Source organism: Sphaeramia orbicularis, chromosome 20 (assembly GCF_902148855.1).
Source record: "Sphaeramia orbicularis chromosome 20, fSphaOr1.1, whole genome shotgun sequence".
In the NCBI taxonomy this organism is placed as follows: domain Eukaryota; kingdom Metazoa; phylum Chordata; class Actinopteri; order Kurtiformes; family Apogonidae; genus Sphaeramia; species Sphaeramia orbicularis.
In genome coordinates, this window is record NC_043976.1 from 21,905,708 (window position 1) to 21,927,171 (window position 21,464).

The window sequence follows — 21,464 nt, forward strand, 5'->3', positions numbered from 1 at the left end:
ATTTGTGATAAAGCTGATTCTGAACGAACTCGTCTTTGAGATGAACGTGTTCTAACACATTTGTAGTCAATGAAATGTCAACACAACTGTACATATTTGACCATTTAATTTTTGTAATTTTAGGGGAAGCCGAGCTTCCCTTGCAGTCTATGAGAAATCGCCTCCAATCTACACATCACACAACTCGCTTTTCCATTGACCCTCAAATTGCGCAAACATAACTTGCACATAAAAATTTGCCAAATAGAAAAAAAGACAATTTTGCCAAAACTCTTGTTTTTCATTTAAAAGTTTTTCTGCTTGCAAGAGGTGGTTTTTCAGGTGTAGTGCAAATGCATATCATGCAGAACTGCAATGGAAAGACCTTTTTGTGCAACTGGAGTCACGTGAACAAAAAAAAACGCATCTTAATTGATGTTACAACAAGAGAAGAAGAGTTTTAAAAGAAACATGACACGGTATGTGTGGACACACTAGGAAACCCAATCATTTTTTCATTTTGTACGAGATAGAGGGGTAATATATAATAATAATGAATATATCTGTAAAACAACATATTTATATTCGTTGCCATGTTTATGGAATGACTTCTTGTAGCATCTAGCGATAATAAATAAACACATCATTGCATTTTTGATTTAATGGGAAAAAACGACATTATGCACTTCTGGGTTTTCAATATTTTGTAAATATCGGTAAAGTTTTGCGCAGATGTCCAATGGAAAAGCGTCTACAGACACACTGAGGATCCTGGATAAATGAGTGTAAATCCTCCAAACAGTGGTTCAATGAATGTGGTTTTGAAGGTGTAGATGTGGATCAGTTTGTCAGAGGAGACTCTGTAGAAGGACACAGATCCAGCAGGACAGTCCACATACACTGATACTGTACCGGAGGAGGAGGAGGAGGGCTGATGGAGGTGTGTGTATTTGTTATTATGATAGACCCTGTATCCACCTTTATAACAGCACAGACTCCAGGACTTATCCCATCCAAACACACAGTCTCTACTCTTTCCTTTCCTTCTGATTCCTCTGTAAGTCACTGATATCCAAACCTCTCCACTCCACTGGACCTCCCAGTAACAGCGACCAGTCAGACCAGTTGAACACATCAGCTGAGGCTCATACACAAATCTGTCCTGATGATCTGGATATGACTGAACCTTCTTCACTCGTTCCACCTTCTTGTTGTTTTCAGACAGTTTGAGTTTTTTGTTCACTGTGTTTGGATCCAGGGTGAGTTCACAGAAATCTGATGGACAGAAGAAAACACAAAACAGCTGCAGTTATTGATCAGGGATCAGCTTGATTTGACATTAGAGAAAGACTAGAGAATGACTTGTTTGTAATTGTGTCCCTGGTTCACACACTGTTACTGTGACACACATGACCATATGTTGGATTGGTGATGTGTGTGTTTTATAGCTGTAAGCTATCTGCTGGCTGTGCAGTCACAAGGAAAGATGCCGCATTAGTTGGAATATAAAAGGACAGTTAGAAAACCTCACCTAGTACCACATTACAAACACTAATACTCAACAAAAGGAATAAAAACTGAAGACACTAATCAGTCAAATTAATCATCAATCAGTCAAATCAATGAAAACGAACAAACAACAAAACTAAATACAAAATTAACAAAACTAATAAAAGAAATATAAAATGAAACAGCAAAAATGAAACAAACTGAACAAAATAATCAGAAGAATGAAGAAAATACTCAGAAAGTTAATAAAACGTTGATTTTGTTGAATATTTAAAGGGTGTCCTTTGTAACTTTGCTGTTCTCACTCTATTTAATTAGTTTTTTGTTCTTTTTGGTTCAGTTTGTATTTCATTAAACACAAGTCATGATAGTTCAAGTAGTAGTTCATAAAAAGACCAAACACAGAAGTCATGAAGTTATCATGAAAATCTTCCACATAAACATCACTAAATAAATGCTGGTTATGTGATCACATAGATAATGTGTGTTCCAATGCAGATGACTGATGGGTAGCAGTGTCACAGCACTTTAAACCTCCACAGGGTGGAGTTCTGATGGTTCTGTCCAAACTCATGATGGACACAAATAAAGGTCTGGTCTTAGTCACTTTTATTTCACAGAAGTAGAGGTCAACCAATAGGGGTTTTTCTAAAGCCGATTTTTAAAAATTCAGTCAGGTGACGGCCGATATCTACAGCCAATTTTCAAGGTCGATATTTAAGGCAGATTTGTTTTGTTTTGTTTTTTAAAGCACACTGACTGCAAAAACTAATTGAAACACTCAGATTATTAAGATTTTTATGCAGAAATATAAATGAAATGATTAATACACGTACACATAGTACTCTTTTAACATTTATTGAACTTCAAGTGCTGCCCACACAGGTGCCTGATCAAATGTCTTATAACATTTTAACTACTGATCAAATATCGGCTTTCAAAAAAAAATTAAGGCCGATATTGAAGAAAATAAATATATCAGCCCAATACATCCGCCGGCCGATATATCAGTCTACCTCTACAGAGAAGCTCTGAGATGTGAGGTGTAGTTGTGGTTTTTCTGGATCATGTCATGTAGGCAGTAGTCAAGGACAGATAGACAGGAAGTGGAATTTACTGACATTTCATTCCAATGGTTCTGTTCAGTCTTTGTCTCCAAGTTCACTGTCAAAAACCTTCTGAACAGAAACAAACTTTATTAACAACCACCTCTGCACACATTTATTCATTTAATCTTTCCCTTTTTCCTAATTGTCCATAAAACCCATAATATTACAGCCTTTATCTAATGGATAATAAATGTTTATGGAAGTAATTGGATGTTTTGGGTTGAACTTGTTACTATGACAAACTTTCCTCCTGATGGACTCAGCTGTGTTTTTGACTTTGTTATTTGTTCATCTTCCACCTTTATCAGACAGTGGCACAAGAATGACACTAGAATGATCCATAAAGACAGAGGAGGTGTGATTGGCCAATGGGCTGAGGTTCTGAGGGTATTTGTGTCCATGTGATCCATGTCCTGACCAATCAGCTGTCAGCTCACCCTCTGTCTTCACTGACAGTTGATGTGTTTTCTAATGTGGCACCAGCTCCCACTGTATGTTCAGGTTGGGTTTCATCTGTAATCCAATGTAAATCCACTTACATTTCCTCAGACCTGGTCTTAACCATCGGACTCCACTGGGCTCCAACCTGAAAGGAGGGGGGGGGGGGGGCGGAGTCAGAGCAGCATTACACATGGACATGACATCACTCTGATCCACTCCAGCTTTTCTGTTCACATCCAGTCAATGGTTCCTGTCTGTCCCTTATTGAAGGTCTGGGTCTGTGACCGTGGTTTGGAACTTCAGTAAAGAATGTGGAATCAGCTGTGACAGTGTTCCTGTCAGCTCCACCTGTTCTATCACACATTATCAGTATGTGCATCAGCTCAGTCCATACCTGACAGTGTCCAGTGTCCAGTGTGGATCCTCCACTAGAGCAGACAGCTCCTGTCCTGAGTCTCCTGGATGGTTGTAGCTCAGGTCTAGCACTCTGAGATGGGACGGATTGGACTTTAGGGCTGAGACCAGAGAAGAACATCCTTCCTCTGTGATCAGACATCCTGACAGTCTGCAACACAAAACATCACACATCACCTGAGGAGGGAAAAGAAGCAGCATCAGCTGTTGGATAGTTATTCTGTGGACGGATTCCATTCCAAATGGGATTTCACTGGAGCCAGTTTCTATTGCACTGACTCGGTTCAGGACAAGATCTGAACTGGACTAAGACTAGTCCAGTCTCTGTCCAAAGTCTGGAAAGACCTGATCTTTAATTGTTTCTCAGACAAATTTAACTGGATGAAGACTGACTTTGACCAAAAAAAGACAAAATGTCCAGATATTGGTCCAAAAACATAAAGTGCAAAAATGAACAGTTTTGTCCAGAACTCTGCTGCCAGGCTCCTGACCCACACAAACAGGAGAACCCACATCACTCCCATCCTTAAATCTCTCCACTGGCTCCCTGTTCTATATCGTCTTCATTTCAAAATTCTTGTGCTAACTTTCCGGGCCCTACATGGCCAGGCCCCTGCATACATTGCTTCCCTGATCCAGCCCTACAGCTCGACTCGTAGCTTGAGGTCTTCAGGACAGTACCTGCTGATGGTTCCACGGACCTGTTTTAGCACACGCGGTGACAGGTCTTTTAAAGCTGTGGCACCACGTCTATGGAATGACCTGCCTCTACACCTACGGTCCATGGACTCTGTAGAGAGCTTTAAGAAACACCTCAAAACCCTCCTGTTCAAAAAGGCTTTTAGTCTCCCACCTGACCCAGGACCACCACAGACTGATTACACTCTATGTATTCATCATAACGTCCTCCATGTGTCACCCCCCCCCCCCCAGTCTCTCTATATCTCTATCGCTCTCTCTTTTCTCCTCCTTTACTCTCTCTCTCTTTAACCCCAACTGGTCAAGGCAGACAGCCATCCTTCAGGAGTCTGGGTCTGCTCGAGGTTTCTGCCCGTTAAAGGGAAGTTTTTCCTCGCCACTGTCACCAATCACAAGTGTTTGCTCCTGAAGGATTCTGTTGGGTCTCTGTAAACTTAATTTGATTCTGATTTGAATTGATAAAGCACTTTGTGACTCTGTCTGTGAAAAGTGCTCTATAAATAAAATTTACTTTACTTTACTTTACATCCTTCACCACCTCCAAATCAAAGGTTCAATGGTTCTTGGGTTCCAGTGTTTGAACAGACAAACCAGTTCCACTCCAGTCCAACCCTCAGATTGTCGACACTTTATTGTCTTTGGATAATATCTGTAGATTTAGACTCATGTGGTTCAAATAAACCTTCATACAGTTAAATAAAGGAACATGCATGTGTTTGATGTCAGACACTGAACAGCTGGTCTGAAAACCAGGTCAGACTGATCCACTACAGGTACATCATGGATTTAATCATCATTCACACTGTTTGAACAATCTAAACCTCAGACTCTCCAGTTTACAGTCTGGACTCCTTAGTCCATCGGACAGGATCTTCAATCCTGAGTCCTTCAGGTCATTGTTGCTGAGATCCAGATGTATAAGACTAGAGGACTGGGATCTGAGAACTGAGGACAGACCTTCACAGCTTCTCTCTGACAGGTCACAGATACTCAACCTGGAGGACACAGATGATATTTGGATTAAAATCAGGTCAGGTCTGGACTGAAGGACCATCACAGTCCACATAGATCTCAGTTTGTACTACAATTTAGATCCAAATAAAGTTGCACAATTTAGTGGAAAAACTTTTTTTTTTTTTTTTTATTGTAAATTGAGTCGTTTGTTTATCAAAGAAAAAGCACAGATGAGTCCTTTAACAATGTCAAATCAAACATAAAACTGAAACTAGAGTAAAATTACCAAAACTTCAAAATAAAAAGCACTTTAATGTTGTGATTTTCATTTTTCCTGTTTTCCACAGTACCTCCATCTGTTCAGTGTCACTAAATCCAAATCATCTCCATAGAACACAGGTTGTGTTGAACTTTAATTTCCTAATTTTCCATCTGGATCATCCTAAATCCACCTAAATCCCGACCTTTAAATTGTGATCTTTGTCCATTTTACAATTACAAAGGTTGATTTAATCATTACTGCAGTGGCCCTGAGGTGCAACAGCCCAAAAAAGTATCTACTATAAGAAAAAAAAAAGAGATTGTGATTTATTTAAAAATAAGTATCTGAAAAATAACCCTAACCCTAATAACCCTAACCCTAATAACCCTAACCCCAAGGGTTTTCTGTATTAGGCATATGAAGTTTTATATTTTCAAACACTCTTTTTTTTTTTTTTTTTAATTGACATTCAGCATCAGACATTCACATTCAGTACATCACATGTACATATAGTATACATTTGTTGTCTGCTCTAAATGCCAGAATATTTTTGTTCTGTCAAAAAAACAAATAAAAGAAAGAAGGGAAAAAAAAGAAAACTACTATGAACAGGTAGGTAGTGATCTTTTCCATTCAACACAAATACTATTTTGTGAAAACAAAATCAGGCCTATAGGGTGTGACATAGTTGACCCAGTTTTCCCAGTATGAAGCAAATTTCTCCAATTTGTGATTAACAAATGCTGTTATCTTTACCATTTTATAAATGTCCATTGTGATTTCCATCCATCCGTTTAAACTTGGGTTCTCCTGTGATAGCCATTTCCTGATAATTGTCTTTTTACAGGACACCAGCAAGATATTCAATAAATGTTTATCTCTTTTTGGTCATTCCTGAGGTATGAGTCTGAAGAACATAGTCTTACTCTCAAAGGGTATTTCACATTTAAAAATATCCTGTAGGGCATTGTGTGTCTCTCTCCAATAATCCTTCAAGTAGGGATGGGAATCGATAAGAATTTAATGATTTTGATTGCATTATCGATTTTGCTTATCGATCCGAATCCTTATCGATTCTCTTACCGATTCTCATTGGGTGAGGGAATAAAAGAGTACAAAGGGGTGTGTTTGCATTGACTGTCTTTTATATTTCCATCTATGCACAGAAAATATAACATATACAGTATGTACAAATAATAATAACAGATGACACTGGGCCCGGTTCGGGGGGGGGGGGGGGGGGGTGCAGTGAAAGTGAAACTTAAGACACTTTACTAATTCCTCTATTGCCGCCACATGTATGTAGTGGAACCAGTTCGATTCAGCTCGGCTCCCATTGTTGTGCACCTCATTTCCTTTCTCCTACCTTCGGAAACTTGTATTTGAGGGGGTACAATGTTTGTTGCCCACACCGAAACCGGAATTGGGCCCGGCGTTCACTCTGCCGCTACATTCACAAGTGTCGCTAAGTGGTGTATCAAATGCATGACATTCCTGTAAATGTATCACATGCTGTGGACAAATGTTTGAGTATATTGGAGGGATTCCACCCTTTTGAAGACATGGAAGCTTTGTAAGTGTTCCAGTGGACCTGGTGTCGTCTGTGTGGACCATTTCTGCCTCAACACCATGCTGGCTACATTCTGACCAAAACAGTGCAGCGTACGTGTGACATCATTGCGCATGCACACCAAAAGGCAAAATCGATAAGCAGAATCGTTAAGCGGGCAGGCAAACGATTCCAAGGAATCGAGCTACTGGGATCCTCAATTCCCATCCCTACTTTCAAGACAAGGCAGTCCCAGAAAACATGGTAATGATATGCATTTTGATGACCACAGTTTGTCCAACAGACAGGGGAGTTATTGTCATGGTGAGACTACTGGGAAGGTGTATTAAAGTACCTAAGCAGGCTTTCCAGCCAAACTCCCTCCACTTCTGTGAGCCGGTACACTTCCATTGATACCTCCATATTGTTGTCCATTCTTCCTCAGATATAGTTATTCCACCTTCCTCTGCCTCCGCTATTTTTTGGTTAGCGTTGGTGAGCTCTGCTTTAATATCGTTTAATTGTTCTTTTGTGTCTTTTCGGAAGTCCCGAATCTCCTCCAAAACTTTGGCTAAGCTTACATCATCGGCACCCTTTGAGCGAAGGTTAGCATTAGCTCCGCCATCTTGTACTTGTGTAGGAGAACTATCCTCCGGGTTTTTTTCCTTTACAGGCTCTGCAGTGGTGCTTTCTTTGTTTGCATGCTTCCTCCCCATTCTTGCCCCTCTTATCCATTCATGTAATATCTGAAAATTTAGTATTTGACAGTCTAACAGGACGAAATATTTATTTTTGCGAGGGAGCCGTTACTTCAGCCATTCAGGGTGATGACATCACCGGAGAAAAACACTCTTTTTTTTAAGAAATATATTTTTAAATGAGTAATTGTCTTTTGTATTTGGATGATATTTATTTTGGGGTGTTCATATTTTAAAACCTAACACTGAATTAAATTTTTTATGTTACTCAATTTTATTTTGAGACACTTTTTTTTTGTAGAAGTCTATTAAATCATACAAGTTTATTTTATTTCTTTGTACAAATTTATTTTTTATTACAAGTTGGGTTTTTTTAAAGAGAGTTTTTTTTCATGCAAGTTTATTTTTATTTAAGGGGTACATTTATTTTTCAGATACTACTTTTTAAATAAATCATAATCTCTTTTTTTTCTTATAGCGGATAATTTTTTGGGCCGTGGCCCCTATGGGCCACTGTAGGTTACACTTGTGTTTGACTGGATTGTGCAGCTCTAGATCTAATACACCTGCATTTAAATAAGTAGAACATGATTTAATAAAACTCAGTCAGGACCAAAAGATCAGAAAGAATTGAATTCAGATTCTAACTTTATCTGACCTGAGAGTCTCCAGTTTACAGTCTGGACTCCTTAGTCCACCTGACAGGATCTTCAGTCCTGAATCCTTCAGGTCATTGGTGCTGAGGTCCAGATGTATCAGACTAGAGGACTGGGATCTGAGAACTGATGACAGACCTTCACAGCTTCTCTCTGACAGGTCACACATACTCAACCTGGAGGACACAGATGATATTTGGATTAAAATCAGGTCAGGTCTGGACTGAAGGACCATCACAGTCCACATAGATCTCAGCTGAGGGAGGAATACGATGCTGCTGAGAGTAGGAGTGGTTGGTTGGGTTCCACTACTAGCATCTATATTTCATTATTTGTCTTCTCTGTGTTCAACTCATGGTGTGCAAAAGTGTTAAAAACTCCACTTTGTGGTTGAGGAGGGGCGGGCCTAGCCTTACCTATCAGGCCACACTCACACATTTAATAGGAAGGATCAGGCTCAGCACACCCTCTTTTCCTTTGCTGGATGGAGCATGTGGTCTGAGTAAGAGACTAAGTTAATGCATTGACTGGATATAGATGCATATGTGAGTAAGTTGTACTTAATTCTGTGGTTATTTGAATCTCCCTCAGTATGTTAGGAATTGTTTGGATAATAGAACTATTGTTTCCCTTTGTTGAACATTGACATCATCTGATCCATTCATCCTGTAAATAATCCTGCTGAAGACTAAAATAAAAGCATAAAGGGAATCCCTGACCAGTTTCATATCTGACCGTATGCCAGTGCAGAAGTTTGAATTATTGAATCTCAATCAGCCCTTTAACATCACCCTTCATAGTTTTTACAACTAGTGTACACTAGTTGTAAAAACTATGAAACAAAAACAAGCTATGAGAACTGCATGAAAAACCAGATTGCCCCATAAACACCCACTAACTTCAATGATTCACGGTAATTTTCGGGAGTTTACAGAGAAGTTCAGCTATACCAGAAACTGCCGGAAACGGAGCGTCAGAGGTGGGGGATATGGAGGGGTGGGGGATTAACACCTCACAGCAGAAGTGTGAATGGCCCTAATTTACATTTGAATGTTACTGGCAGACGACATGTCTGGCCTCAGAAACACCCATTGGATGTTTTTTTTTTTTTCTCTATCAACCCATTGGATGCTACCATACACATTTCAAAGGACAGCTCACACGTGACAGGACAGTATTGGTCATCTGTGCAGCATTATAATATGCCCCACCCTTTAAAAACTAGAAGCACTCGGAGAGCGCAGACCTCCACCAAGGCTGATCAGTGCCCCCCCCCCGCCGTGGGCCCCCCCACGCCAAGGAGGTTATATTTTTGCCAGGGTTTGTTTGTCTGTCTGTTTGTCTGTCCGTTAGTGTGCAACATAACTCAAAAAGTTATGGACAGATTTTGATGAAATTTTCTGGTCTGCACCCCCCCCCCCCCCCCCCCCGTGGGCCCCCCCACCCCTGATCACCACCAAAATTTAATCATTTCTTCCTTATCCCATTTCCAACAAACCCTGAAAATTTCATCCAAATCTGTCCATAACTTTTTGAGTTATGTTGCACACTAATGGACAGACAAACAAACAGACAAACAAACAGACAAACAAACAAACAAACCCTGGCAAAAACATAACCTCCTTGGCGGAGGTAATTAACTTAGAATTTAAAAAGTAAGTAAAAGTAAGTAGTAAGTAAGTAAGTATAAAGTTATTTTTAAAATAACTTTATTTTCAGCGCACTAACCTCCACTTCCTGGGGGTTACTTCCTTAGCATTAGCCACATTAGCTGAAGGACTTAAAAATTTTCAGCCTATGTTTTTATTTTTTGTGTTGGCCTTGATTTTAAAGCATGAGATTTTTATTTTCAAACACTCTTTTTTTAATGTATTTTTTAAATTACTAATTGTCTTTTTTATGTGGAGGATATTTATTTTGGAGCAAACGTAAATTAAATTGTTTATGTTGGACTGACACTTTTTTTGTGGAAATCTATTTTGTTTGAGGAGATTATTTTATCTAAAACAAAATCATACAAGTTTATTTTATTTCTTTGTACAAATTTATTTTTTATTACAAGCTTTTTAGGAGATAGCTGTTTTTTTTTTCATGCAAGTTTATTTTTATTTAAGGGGTATATTTATTTTTCAGATACTTCTTTTTAAATAAAGCGCAATCTCTTTTTTTTTTCTTATGGTGGATAATTTTTTGGGCTCTAGCTCCTCTGGGCCACTGTAGGTTACACTTGTGTTTGACTGGATTGTGCAGCTCTAGATCTAATACACCTGCATTTAAACAAGTAGAACATGATTTAACCAAGTAGAACATGATTTAATAAAACTCAGTCAGGGCCAAAAGATCAGAAAGAACTGAATTCAAATTCTAACTTTATCTGACCTGAGAGTCTCCAGTTTACAGTCTGGACTCCTTAGTCCATCTGACAGGATCTTCAGTCCTGAATCCTTCAGGTCATTGGTGCTGAGGTCCAGATGTATCAGACTAGAAGACTGGGATCTGAGAACTGAAGACAGACCTTCACAGCCTCTTTCTGACAGGTTATAGACAGTCAGTCTGCAGAAACATAACAGATTGGTTTGTTATATTAAAAACAGTGTCAGATTAAACTGATCTTCAATAAACTCCACTTCAATTCAGTTCCAGTAGTTCTAGAGATAATCACTAGTTTTGGTCAAATATCAGGTTATAAAGTCAATGTATCACAGAGCTACTATTTCCTATGAACACTGAGACAAACCGTATGGACCTTCACTGCTGTTCATTAATGATTATGGTTATGACCCCTTTATTTATCTGGGGGTCTCAGTAACACGTACATTTACAGATTTATTTAAAGAGAATCTACAACCAGCACTGAAGACCAAACAGGATCTGAATCCATGGTCCACCATAAACTAACTCAGATGTTTGATGGACTGGAGCAGATGTGCTACTACTGTCATACACCTGAAGTGGATTGGATGTGAATTCCATCAAGTTATGATGTTGATTAATATGATCAGTGTCGTGGTTTGACGAGGAATGAAGAAAGTGTAAAAATGTCATAAAACAGACTCTAAATTCAATAAACTCCACTCTGTCTGGACTCACACAGCTTTGTTGGAGGCTTTGATGACTGGCAGCAAATTCAGAAGAACCTCCTCTGTAGAAGAGTATTTGTTCAGGTCAAACTCATCCAGATCTTTATCTGATGTCAGTAAGATGAAGACCAGAGCTGACCACTGAGCAGGAGATAGACCATAACGGAAGAGACGTCCATCTCTCAGGTTCTGTTGGATCTGATCCACCAGAGATCGATCCTCCAGTTCATTCAGACAGTGGAACAGGTTGATGCTTTTCTCTACAGACAGTTTCTTATTCATCTTCTTCTTGATGTACTCAGCTGTTTCCTTATTGGTCTCTGAGCTACTTCCTGTCTGTTTCATCAGACCTTGTAGGAGTCTGTGATTGGTCGGCAGTGACAGACCCAGGAGGAACCGCAGGAACAGGTCCAGGTGTCCATTTGGACTCTGTAAGGCCTGATCCACAGCGGTCTGGTAGAACTGTGTCTGTGCAGATCCAGACCTCCGGGATGTGGTTTGTTCTTCTGACAGCAGATTGACTCCAGTGTTGATGAAGGTCTGATGGACATGAAGAGCAGCCAGAAACTCCTGGACACTCAGATGGATGAAGCAGAACCTCTTGTCCTGGTACAGTCCTCTCTCCTCTCTAAAGACCTCTGTGAACACTCCTGAGTACACTGAGGCTGATCTGATATCGATGCCACACTCTGTCAGGTCTGATTCGTAGAAGATCAGGTTTCCTTTCTTCAGCTGCTCAAAGGCCAGTTTTCCCAGAGACTCAATCATCTCCACGGTCTCTGGACTCCAGTGTGGATCTGTCTCAGATCTTCCATCATACTTGATGTTCTTGACTTTGGCCTGAACCACCAGGAAGTGGACGTACATGTCAGTCAGGGTCTTGGGCAGTTGTCTTGTGTCTGTGGTCTTCAACACATCCTCCAGAACTGTAGCAGTGATCCAGCAGAAGACTGGGATGTGACACATGATGTGGACGCTTTGTGACGTCTTGATGTGGGAGATGATTGTGTTGGTCTGTTCTTCATCTCTGAGCCTCTTCCTGAAGTACTCCTCCTTCTGTGGGTCAGTGAACCCTCTGACCTCTGTCACCATGTCAACACACTGAGCAGGGATCTGATTGGCTGCTGCAGGTCGTGTGGTTATCCAGAGGCGAGCAAAGGGAAGCAGGTTCCCCCTGATGAGGTTCATCAGCAGCACATCCACTGAGGTGGACTCTGTGACATCAGTCAGGATCTGAGTGTTGTTGAAGTCCAGAGGAGGTCGACACTCATCCAGACCGTCTAAGATGAACACCACCTGGAAGTCTTCAAAGGTCCAGATTCCTGCTTCTTTGGTTTCAGTGAAGAAGTGATGAACCAGTTCCACCAAACTGAACTTCTTCTGTTTCAGCACATTCAGCTCTCTGAAGGTGAATGGAAATATGAAGTGGATGTCCTGGTTGGCCTTGTCTTCAGCCCAGTCCAGGCTGAACTTCTGTGTTAAGACTGTTTTCCCGATGCCGGCCACGCCCTTTGTCAGCACTGTTCTGATTGGCTGATCTCTGTCAGCTGGTGTTTTAAAGATGTCTTCACATGTGATGGTTGCTGGTAGTCTGTGTGGGTTCCTGGATGCTATTTCAGTCTGTCTCACCTCATGGTACTGGTTGACCTCTGTAGCCCCTCCCTCTGTGATGTAGAGCTCTGTGTAGATCTGGTTCAGGAGGGTTTTGGGATTTCCTGCTTTAGCGATGCCCTCAAACACACTCTCAAACTTCTGCTGCAGGTTACGTTTCAGTTTCCGCTGATGAACTCCAGACTGACTTCCTGAATGCAGACCCAGATAAAACCATCAGTCTCACAGTAAATCCAAGTATTTTCATCTGTTCAATCTGTACAGAATTGTCTTACTGCTGTGCAGATGCTCAGCCAGCTCCTCCTGCTTCATCCGCCTCAGGAAGTTCAGTGTGATCTTCAGAAAAGCCTCTGAGCTCCTCCTCTGCTCTTCATCCTCATCACTCAGACTCTCTAAGCATTCTGGGTAATCTGTACTCAGAGCCTGGTGGAACTTCTTCAGTTCCTTCTTGACAAATGTGCAGATGTTCTCCTCCAGCAGCTGGAACAGAAAACATGATGAAAGACATAAAGTCCAACATGGACCAAAGCTCAGATCCATGTTGAACACAGTGACGTCCACTGGTCTGAAACCAGCAGCAGGAGATGATTGAACAGAACAGATGGACCAGTAGATGTTGGGCATGTACACACCTTAAATATGGAGTCCAGTTGAGTCTGATCCTGTGGACCACTGGCAACCTCTGAGCTCTGCTGCACCACTCTGTGGACCAATCATCAACAATGAACTCACATTATGTTTGTCCACACTGACACAAACAGGTGGACACACCTGGATGTCAACATGAGTCACATGACCCCCGAGGGTGGGAAAGGTGTCCTGGTCCTGCTGATCCCTCTGAGAATCAACATCTGAGTCTGTTTGGAGCTTCACACTCACTGAGTTTAGCTCAGGGGTGTCCAATCCTGGTCCTCCAGATTTACTGTCCTGTATGTTTTAGATTTTTCCTTCTTCCAGTCCACCTGATGGTCATTACCAGGCTTCTGCAGAGCTTGATGATAGGCTTATCATTTGAATCAGATGTGTTGGAAGAGGGATACATCTAAAACATGCAGGATAGTAGATGTGGAGGACCAGGATTGGACACCCCCAGTTTAGTTGATCTCATCTACATTTGGATGAAACCAACAGCTCTGTCCTAACAATGTGTCTCCTCACCATCTGCACTCATAACAAACAATACAAAGGTGTTCAATGGACCAGGAATCAACCCTGGACTCTGATCCAGTATCATCCAGGACCAGGTTCCACTACAACAACAGGTTTTCATTGATCAGGTTTATTGTGATTCTCCTGCCAGTGTCTGACTTTTATTAGACTGAAGGAAAAGACCATGTGACCCCGACGGTTCAACAGGACTGACTTTAGGTCGGACATAGAACGCCAAGTTAGGACTGACTGAGCTGAAAACCCTGTTGGTGAATCTGGACCAGATCTGAGGTTCACGTACTGAGTCTGTGAAACATGGTGTCTTTTAAACTCTTTCAGGTGATGCATGGAGTAATCACTCTTCATGGACACACAGCTGGGTCCACGTCCGGGTCCGGGTCCAGGTCCGGGTCCAGGTCCAGGTTCAGGTCTGTGAACATTGATGGTACAGTGGTTTTAGTGCTGAACTCTGATATTGAACTGCTTGATGTTGTACATTGTGTTACATAATTAAACACAATACAGTGAAATCTAACTTTCTGGAACATAGTGTAGTTTAATATAAAAACTTTCTTTTAAATATTTTAATATTATAATATTTAATATTTATATATTTAATATTATAATAATATTTTAAAATATTTTAAAACAGGTGGGTAAAATATTATAATTTACAAGAATAAAGTCGTACCCTGCTCGTCCAAAGCAGTATTATCTGTGTTGTAGAAAGTATTTGACATTAATTATACTTAAATATCCTCAGTATCAGTAGATCATGCATATATTCACTGGGGTCAGTACACAGTCTGCTGTAAATGCACTTTGGATCAGCTGGTTCTCTGGCCTAGTTTTGGACCCTGTTTGTCAGTGATGATGAAACCATGTATATTTATTTGTTTCAGGTAAAAAGACCGATGATCCCCTACACCCTGGATGTCAGGATACGCGATTTCGGGTCACATGTCAATGTTCGTGGACCACTTGTTCTTTGGTAGCTCGTACAGATCCATGTCCAGTCCAACTGTCCTTAACTTAATTTCATATTCCACATTTTTCCCTGTCTTGCTGTGTTTACTGCAACACTCCATCATGTTGAGAGGTTGGTTTTACCCCTCAGTTGGACTTAGAGGGGCGTGGCCCGGGGGGTAAGTGACGTAAATGCATACCCTCTATAAGAGGGTGGACACACTAGTACAACCACATGATCTTAGTTGTTTTTTACTTCCCCTCCATAAAACAGTTCCGTTTGTTTTTCATTTGACTTGTACAGGTCATAGGTTACATTAACGGAGGACAAAGTTTTGAAATGATTTATCGTGGTCTAATTTTTTAAATCACAAAAACTTGGCATTTGAACAGATGTGTGTAGACTTTTTATATCCACTGTATACGACATAGTCAATGTTAGGATTGAATCTGAACAGTGTCAGGTTTTATGTTGAAAGGTTTCACAGGAAGTGTTAGTGTCCTGTTGTGTCTGACTTTTATTAGACTGAAGAAAAAGACCATGTGACCCCGAAGGTTCAACAGGACTAACTTTAGGTCAGACATAGAACGCCAAGTTAGGACTGACCGAGCTGAAAACCCTGTTGGTGAATCTGGGCCAGATCTGAGGTTCACTTACTGAGTCTGTGAAACATGGTGCCTTTGTGGCATGGAGTAATCACTCTTCATGGACACACAGCTGGGTCCAGGTCCAGGTCCAGGTTTGTGAACATTGATGGTACAGCGGTTTCAGTGCTGGACTCTGACTTTACATGTGGTCTTAGTGTGATTCATATCCTGCTGCAGAAGAATCCAGTTTCATGTGGACATTAAAGGAGATGCTGTTCTCTGTCAAATGTTTTCTGACTCTGCTGTGACCTCTGACCTCTGATCTCTGACCTGATGCTCATATGTGAGGACTCAGGCTCCAGGTCTAAGATAAGAATGTGTTAAAGCTGAAACAGATCAGTGGACCCTCAGACCTAAACTCAGACTGAGCTCTATGAGTCATTTATCTGGACCTTGTATGTTCGTCCACTGAGGGTCACTCAGTGCTGTTCTGATACTGACGATCACTTACTGAGGCTCAGAAACACGTCTTCTTTTAAAGTTCATCGGGTAATCCATGGAGTAATCACTCTTCATGGACACACAGCTGGGTCCAGGTCTGTGAACATTGATGGTATAGTGGTTTTAGTGCTGAACTCTGACATTGAACTGGTTGATGTTGTACATTGTGTTACATAAATAAACACAACACAGTGAAATCTAACTTTCTGTAACATAGTATAGTTTAATATAAGTAAAATAAATTCATGTCGTGTCATTTAATGTTACATTAATCCGACAGTTTTAATGAAGCGTTTTACATGAGTTTAATATTTTAATACACATAATACCAGACTAGAACACATTACATGTCAGGGTTATTAGAGTTTAAACTTAAACAGCAATAATAATAATAATAATAATCACAATCATAATCCATCCATCCATTTTCTCCCAGTTATCTGGGGCCGGGTCGTGGAGGCAACAGTTAGGGATAAAAATAATAATGATGATGATAATAATAATAATAATAATAATAATAATAATAATAATAATAATTATTATTATTATTATTATTATTATTATTATTATTATTATTATTATTATTGTTGTTGTTGTTGTTATAAATGGATTTTAAAATTACAGTAAATATTACATACGACAGTCTGTGTTAGGATTGAATCTAAATGGTGTCAGCTTTTATTTTGAAAGGATTCACAGGAAGTGTTAGTGTCCTGTTGCATCCGACTTTGATTAGACTGAAGAAAAAGACCATGTGATCCTGACGGTTCAACAGGTCTAACTTTAGGTCGGACATTGAACGCCAAGTTAGGACTGACTGAGCTGAAAACCCTGTTGGTGAATCTGGACCAGATCTGAGGTTCACTTACTGAGTCTGCGGAACACGTCGTCTTTTTAAGTTTTTCAGTCGACCCGTGGAGTAATCTCTCTTCATGGATCCACAGCTGGGTCCAGGTCCTGTGGGGGGTCTGTGGGTGGTCTTCCAGGGAGGGGCTCCCTCCTCTCTGTCCTCACTCTGATCCATTCTGCTGAACCCACATCAGAACACAAACCATCAGTTCAGACCTGAATCCACACTGATTCAACCTTTACATGACAAACAGCAGCTCAATGTACTTTTATTTTGAAAGGTTTGACAGGAAGTGTTAGTGTCCTGTTGTGTCTGACTTTTATCTGTAGACGACGAATGAGGCAGGTCAGAAACACGTTGAAGTCAGTTTATTTGACCTAAAAAGCAGCTCTTTATCACCAGATCAGATTCTAGTTCAACAGTCAAAGGTAAACAGTTATCAGAGTCCAATCAAAACAACTTCATGAATCCAGACTGATTTCAACATCAGAAACGTGTAAAGCGTTTCCAGATCAGTTTATTGTCACAGACTCAGATCGAAACGTCCTGATTGGATTCAAAGAGTCACAAATAAAACTCACCTGTGGACATCGAACAGAAAAGGATTTGTGTTTGTCACTGCTGAGCTGTTTCCTGGTTTAATCTGAGTCTCACCTGTAAAGACATAAGGTATCAGTGCCTGCAGTGGGAGGAGCTCTGGATGGTGATTGGCTCGATTGTTTGGTTGTCACGTTGATGCTTTGACACTGTAAATGTGCAGCAGTAAACACTGATTCTGCTGCAAATTAATCATCAATCCATTTATTATTGATTCATCTATGAATAACCATCAACCTGTTAATTACATACATTATCAAATCATGTCATAGACTTTCAATTAATTTTTTTCTTTATGTCAGTGACAGTTTTAGTTGATGGTAAATGTATATGTTCCATAAACTAATACATTTTGGATCATTCTGGACCTACATATATCACTGCAAGACATAGAAAGTCACTGATGAGGTCAACTCACATCCCTGAGGAAATCCACATGACCGTGGACCTGAACATCCTAGTGGTGTTTGACCTCCCACTCTGTTCAAATCTCAAGTCCTGGTGTCAAACCCACAGGTGGATCAGACTAAACGTTGGTGTGATGGCCTGAACACCACTGAACTCTGTGACCTCTGGAGCAGGTTCATCCTCTGCTTTACGTTCATTCTGGATCCTGAAAGCGTCTGAATCTCAGTGAAAATGATCCAATCACATCCAGACAACACAATAAAATTACTGTGATTGGCTCCGGGGTGTGTGAATCTTTAATCCTCCTGGGTTAAATTTCAGAAAATTATTGACCTTTTGCTAATTTTGAGTTGAACTGAAGAGGTTTGAGAGATTAATACAGAAAAACACAGATGCATGATGATTTTCTGTCAGTATTTTTTCCATGTGCATCTTTAACTGGGGGGTCTCCAAGGGGCAGTAAATGTACAGGAATGCAGAAGGGTTCATGTCTACAGTCATTATCACAGTGAAAACCACAATCACATGTTACTGCTATCTGGTTTTTATGGGAACTGCTCTTTTACAGAGAAGTTTTACCACATTATTATCAAAATCTAAAGAAACAAACAGATTTTTACTGTTTAGCTTCAACGTTTCTTACTCAGAAGTCATCGAGTTAATATTTGATGTTTCAGGACAAAAGTTCACTGATATAAGGGTTTATCAGGAGTTCCCACAGTCCTTGAACGCACCGCAGTGACGCTGAGTAGGGCCTCCATGCGACCCGTTTTTATTCCCTAAAAGTTCTTTATTATCTAGAGATGGTGAGATGAAGCCTCATGAGGCATCGAACCACTTGAACCAATTGGTTTCATTTCTTGAAGCTTCATGTGCACACGAAACCACCATGTGTATAATCACAGGCAGCTGTATCTGAACCACAGAATGTGTGATGCATTGAATTTTTGGGTCTGTTATGGCACTTGGGAATGATTGAATAACAAAAAAATGTATGACCAAATAATTTCTCTACATAAATTATCACATATATGTATAATAAAATATTTTTGAATGTATTCTGTATGTGTAAATTTCCCCCAAATGGTAGTATCATATGTGGGAGGTTGTGTAATGTTTTTTTTTTTTTTGTAACTTTAGGAAAATGTCATGGACTTCAACAGGCAGAAGACAGTGATGGTGCTTGTGGAACTAGGAAGAGGACACTGAACATGCTTGTGTAGCTTGGACAAAGATGTGCAGGATAGGGGAGATTTTAATCATTTTTATTCAGAAATAACAGTTTCTCAGCAGTTTTTGGTTTGAAGTCATTCCTTTTTTTTTTTTTTTTTTGACACAACCTCTCTGGCGTTTGAAAACACCCTTTCACATGGTACAGAAGATGCACAAAAACACAAGAGCAAGATTATATAAATTGGGGTACAATAACTTTTTGTCTCTCCCAGTACTCCAGATAACTAACGCTTATGTGTCTGAAATAATGTTAGATTTAGTTTACCTTATTAGGAGTTCTCAAATCAAAATGTTCACACACAGGGGAAATCCTCTTCTTCTTAGCTGGCTCCATCCTCTTACTTATCGTTCTCTTCTCCCACCCCTGAATCTTCAAATGATCTCTCTCTCTCTCTAAACCACAGGTGTCAAACATGCGGCCCGGGGGCCAAATCCGGCCCATCAAAGGGTCCAGTCCAACCCTTGGGATGAATTTGTGAAATGCAAATATTACATTAAGAAATTAACAATCCTTTTAGTTCAGGTTCCACATTCAGACCAGTTCAATCTCCAGTGAGCAGGATTCAGTCAAATACTATCATAATAACATATAAATAATGACAACTCCAAATTTTTCTCTTTGTAAATGTAAATATAATATTAAATGTATAATATATATTTACACTAAAACCAAGTATAATTTTGCAAAAACCTGAGCAAATATGAACAACCTGAAATGTCTTAAGAGAAGTACATACAATTTTAACAAAATTCTGCCTTTTACTACATGTTTTGTGTGTTTGTAGATCCACTGTGATCTGTAAGTTAGAATATACATGCAATATAAATGATAAACTGAGGCATAATATTGTTCAAATTACACTTATTTTTTTCAGTTTGTTCATGTTATTCATACCTTTTGAAAGGATAGTTTGTAGATGTAAACCTTTTCATATTATAAATTTACTTTTTTCACTCTAAAACAGAGAAAAGTTTGGAGTTGACATTATTTATATGTTATTATGTTATTATTTTACTGGTTCAGCCCTCTTCAGATCAAATTTAGCTAAATGTGGAACTGAACTAAAATGAGTTTGACACCCCTGCTCTAAACTCTTCAAACTACCTCCAAACTATATAAACGTTATCCAAACTCTAGTATCCAAACTATCCAAACTCTGTTCAAACTCCGCACTGACCGTAACTCTCAATCAAAAAGCCATATTTTGAACAGAGCCTGAGGGGTTTATATTGCTGTCAAACCTGAATCAGATAGAACAAACTCTGAACCACTTTGCAAAGCAGTCACGTGGTACAGCCAGGCAGCGAAGCTACGGACGCCATCATTTTCGGTTCCTCCCCTAAATGAAGCAAGCTTCAACACGTGCTTCGTAGAAACACCCTCTCCATTAGTCGACACACGTTTCGAAGTGTGGACACATCCCGTAACATCACTATTATTATCCTTTTTTTATTTATTATCTTTATTATCACCTATTAGATGGTCGTGTTTGGTTCAGGTGTGACACCAGGTTCAGTTCTAACCACTGTCCCGTCCACATGCCCCCCCATCCAGACTAAACTCGGTTCAGTTTAATTCAGGGGTGTCCAGTCCTGGTCCTCGAGGGCCAGTATCCTGCATGTTTTAGATGTTTCCCTCTTCCAGCACACCTGACGGTCGTTATCAGGCTTCTGCAGAGCTTGATAATAGACTTATCATGTGAACCAGGTGTGTTGGAAGAGAGATACACCTGAAACATGCAGGATAGCAGCCCTCGAGGACCAGGATTGGACACCCCTGGTTTAATTGGTGTCAGTGCATGAGTCAGTCCAAAACCTCCTCCTCTGAGTCGGACCCACTTTCAACAGGCCTCAGTGACAGATCCAGTTGTCAGAAACCAGTTAAACTGACACCAAGCGGCGGGTTTTTACGGTTCAAACTGGAGCTAAAAGTCCAGACCCACAGTGACCACCGTCAACAAAGAGTTGTTAAAGGGTTAAACAGGTGAACTTTACCTTCAGATGCAGTGATCTGGATGAAAGATGATGGACAAAGAAATGAAAGAAAAAAGAAGAAGAATACAGGGAAGAGTTTATGAGACTGACTCACTGACAATTCACACAAACATCCTGTGGAACCGGATTAAATCTAAACAAAATGGACGAAATCCAATGTACAGACACAAAAGTGCAACAAACTGTCCTGATAAAGGCTGTGATACAATCAAGCAT

General features: G+C 40.1%; 1 protein-coding gene across 1 annotated transcript; it reads right to left on the bottom strand.

The window, feature by feature from the left end:
• Positions 1-608: 608 nt before the first annotated feature.
• LOC115411643 (protein NLRC3-like) lies at positions 609-17,665 on the bottom strand. The gene is made up of 12 exons (XM_030123841.1): positions 17,597-17,665; positions 17,035-17,193; positions 16,176-16,262; positions 14,412-14,540; positions 13,594-13,663; positions 13,237-13,441; positions 11,361-13,152; positions 8,273-8,446; positions 4,973-5,146; positions 3,433-3,603; positions 3,137-3,183; positions 609-1,254 (listed from the first exon to the last, which is right to left on the bottom strand). The coding sequence occupies exons 2-12, from the start codon at positions 17,187-17,189 to the stop codon at positions 731-733; spliced, it is 3,528 nt and encodes a 1,175-aa protein (XP_029979701.1). The 5' UTR covers positions 17,190-17,193; positions 17,597-17,665; the 3' UTR covers positions 609-730.
• Between the last annotated feature and the right edge of the window lie 3,799 nt (positions 17,666-21,464).